The sequence below is a fragment of the Herpailurus yagouaroundi genome, unplaced genomic scaffold (assembly GCF_014898765.1).
Source record: "Herpailurus yagouaroundi ecotype Mexico unplaced genomic scaffold, PumYag 198, whole genome shotgun sequence".
NCBI lineage: Eukaryota > Metazoa > Chordata > Mammalia > Carnivora > Felidae > Herpailurus > Herpailurus yagouaroundi.
Window position 1 is genome coordinate 679,597 of NW_024412429.1, and position 3,380 is coordinate 682,976.

The 3,380-nt window shown below is 60.5% G+C and overlaps 1 protein-coding gene across 1 annotated transcript in view; it reads right to left on the reverse strand.

Annotated features, from left to right (window-relative positions):
• Nucleotides 1-513: 513 nt before the first annotated feature.
• ERMARD (ER membrane associated RNA degradation) overlaps nucleotides 514-3,380 on the reverse strand; it is a 42,813-nt gene continuing 39,946 nt past the window's right edge. The window contains exon 19 of the mRNA XM_040448664.1: nucleotides 514-1,937. Within this exon, the coding sequence (XP_040304598.1) occupies nucleotides 1,910-1,937 (28 nt within the window). The 3' untranslated portion in view covers nucleotides 514-1,909. The remainder of the gene's footprint in view (nucleotides 1,938-3,380) is intronic.

Here is a 3,380-nt window from a genome sequence, read left to right on the forward strand (position 1 = left end):
CAAGCAAGCTCTGAGCAGTCAGTGCAGAGCCCAACGCAGGGCTCAGTCTAACAAACTGAGAGACCATGACCTGGGGTGAAATCAAGACGGACACTTAACCGACTGAGCGACCCAGGCGCCCCAATAAGAAAGAATTTTTTACACAGGAGAATGTAGAGAAACTGGGCAGAGGGGAACAGAGATGAAAAGCAGACATTACACTGAATACATTTTCATGTTTTTTATTTCTAAACCATGTGAATTATTACCCATTCAAAAATTTAAATTTAACAAATAGATTTTAGGGGGTAAACTTATCTTTTTTATTTAAAGAACACTTTTATGTTTGAGCTTCACATAATGTACATTACTATTTCCCAACTGGACAGACTGCCACTGACCTCATGGACCAATTATTTTAGCATGATAGACAACAAAAAACTTAACTTAAATATTATATGGTTTGTGTTTACTCACAAGTTCAGTCAACACTAATATCTTTTCCTACAATATGATTTTCTGTTTTGTCTTTCGGTCTCTACGAAATATGGACTCTGCAAAACCCCTTGATCAGCTAGCTCCCTGGAACTGTGTTTGGTCACATCCTGCAGAACCAGAACAACTGTCACCAGTCCCCACAGCACCACAGGCCAGCTTCTGCGTGGGACAGGTGGAGTCAGGCATTTCCGGTTACTGGAATCACAGCCACGTGGTTCGCTGGGATGTATAGTCAGAGAGGAGACCCCTGGGCGTGTCGAAACCCGGCGTCTGAGGAAATCGACCCTCCAGCCCCGGGAAGGGTTGGGACTCTGCAGACTTCGGTGGGGGGCACCGTCTCTCTCCTGACACTGTTCCTCTCTGTCCTGTGTCCCAGCGGCGCTGTTTCACCCCAGACATCTGCAGTCTGCCAGTCCTTTCCCGGAACTAGTCAGTGGCCAGCCAGGGAAAAGACGGGAACCATCGATCAGACGCAGGGGAGTCTGGAAATTTGTGACGTTCCCGTGGAGGCTGAGGCTCCAAGTCCCGCGTTGCTGACAAGGCCACAGCCCAGTGGCCTGCCCACGCACAGCCTGGGCATTACCCTGGCATTCGAGTTCCTCTACCCTCTTGTTGACCTGCAGGCCTCGGACCAGTTCAGGGGCCCTGCTGACCACCCGGCCTGCCCACCTTGTCTCTTGGCCCGGGCTCGGCCCCTGGCCCGCTCGGTCGCTCTGTGACTTGGGTAGGTGCCGATCCCCGTGAAGAGCGGCCGCCGCCTCGCTGGGTGATCTCGAGGTTGATGATGACCGTGGATATAAAGGCAGGCGGCGTCTAGAGGGGTCAGTGTCCCCACAGTCACACCCCTTGGGCTCTGTTTCTGTCTCACCCACCTCTACCCTGGGCAGGCCCCGCGGACCCCTGTCCTTTCTTGTGAGGTGTGCTCGGCCGGGCCCTGGGCTGACGGCCACCGGCCCTGTCTCTGCTCCTGCGCCCGCTGGCTCTGCCACGCGGGGTTCTGGAGGCCACAGCAAAGGAGTCCCGTGGCCGAGCCACCGCGTGTTCTGGAAGAGGTGATGGGGGGGGGGTGGGGATCTGGGTGACGTGGCAGAAACCATGAGATCGGGCAGGAGCACCCCAGGACTAGCTGAGCCGCTGGAGGACAGCATTTCTCCGAGGTGCTGGGCTCGCGGTCTGGGGCTCTCAGCCGCGGGGTGTCTCGGGATTGCTCATTAGGCACAGGCAGAAGGCAGGGGGAATGCCATCGGGATTCGTGCCAAGCAGAACCTGGCACACGGGGGCCCTCGGCAGCAAGACGTGTGTGCAGAACCACGGGCGGGGGAGGGACGCAGGGGCGCGGCTGGACGTTCCGACGCCATCTGGACGCGTCCCCACCATTTGTCTGCCGGCTGGATGTCGCACCTCCTGGGTCCCTGTGGGGCATCTGCAGCCATCACACCTTCTTGTTGTGTGTTCCTGATCTGCGCAAACACAAGGCAAATGGGCCCCCTGCTGACTCATCAGGTGCCTGACCATTCCCAGGCCACACTCGGCGGGCGTTACAAGGTACTCAGGGCTGACCCGCTACCCACCTCCCCGGGAGAGAACAGGAGCCTGGAGCTGCCCGCTCCTCCCTCCTCCCAGAGGTGTGAACGCAGGGCTGGGCCGGACCCGGTGTGCCTCCCTAACCGCACCCCTCCCCTCACCCCAGCTGCCGGCCCCACTCAGACCCCTTCTCCGCCTCGGAAGCCACTCTCCGGTTCTGTAATTTAACGGTCTCACGGACCGATCCTCAAATCCCTGCTTCCTGCTGCGCTCAGCCACATCCTCCCCACTGCTGTCCTCCGCCATGCCCGCCCGTGCCCGCTCAGGGCAGGCTGACACTTTCCCGAGGCCCAGGGCCGCCCCCGGCTCTCCTGGCCCCGACCCGCCCTCCTCAGCGCCCGGTCTCCGGGCCGAGCCCCACGGGGCCACGCGTGCTCCCTCCGCTCACCCTCCGCCACCGCCGGGTCCTCCAGGCTGCTCACACGGCCACCCAGGCGCCAAAAACACGAGGCTTCCCGGGCCTCACCCCCGGTCACATCTCCAGGGCATCGCTCCCTTCCCCCGACTCCCTCCCGCCCCAGCTAGGTCCTTCTCCTGCTTTCGGTCCGCTTTTCTGGTTCTCGCCAGCGTCCTGCCCTCCTCTCCCTCCTCACACCACAGACCCCACGTCCAAGCAGACGAGGCTACGACCCCGAGACCCACTCACAGTTGGCTCCACGAACAGAGAGAAGAGGAAGCCAAGAGGGCCCTGGTGACCCCGATCTCCGCCCGCGCCTCCCTGCTGCCCGGACAGACTGAGGACGACGAGCTGAGCCTCCGGGCGCCCACGGCACGGCACCGCTCTCCGTCCCCGGCCCTCCGCCATCGGACCTCTCTCCCGCTGCCCTCGGCCCCCCTCTGCGCTAGGCCGGGGGTCACATCTCAAATGCCGGAGGGTCCTTGAGCCTCCCCGCAGCACGTGTCCCCCACAGTGACTGACTGGGTCTATTTTTATGTAACTTGCATCCAAGCCACAGAATCTGAATAATCGGCTGCCAAAGGGAAGGGAAAGAAAGACCCCGGAACCCAATCCAACCCAGTCCCTAGAAAGAACCGAGAAGCAGGAACTCAGGCCCTCGAGGCACTGAAACCAAGGGGAGGCCGAGATTTCTCAGCCACTTTAGGTCTCCCAAGGTGGGTAGTGAGGGCGGGAGGACAGCTCCGGGCCTGGGGCTGGCGGGCTGGAGCAGAGTCGGCCTTCTGCCTGTAGGGCCTCACCTCTCAGACCCTCCCCTCCTCCCCTCTGAGACCCTCCTCCCTCTCAGACCCTCCCCTCCTCACCTCTCAGACCCTCCTTACCTCTCAGACCCTCCTCCCTCTCAGACCCTCCCCTCCTCCCC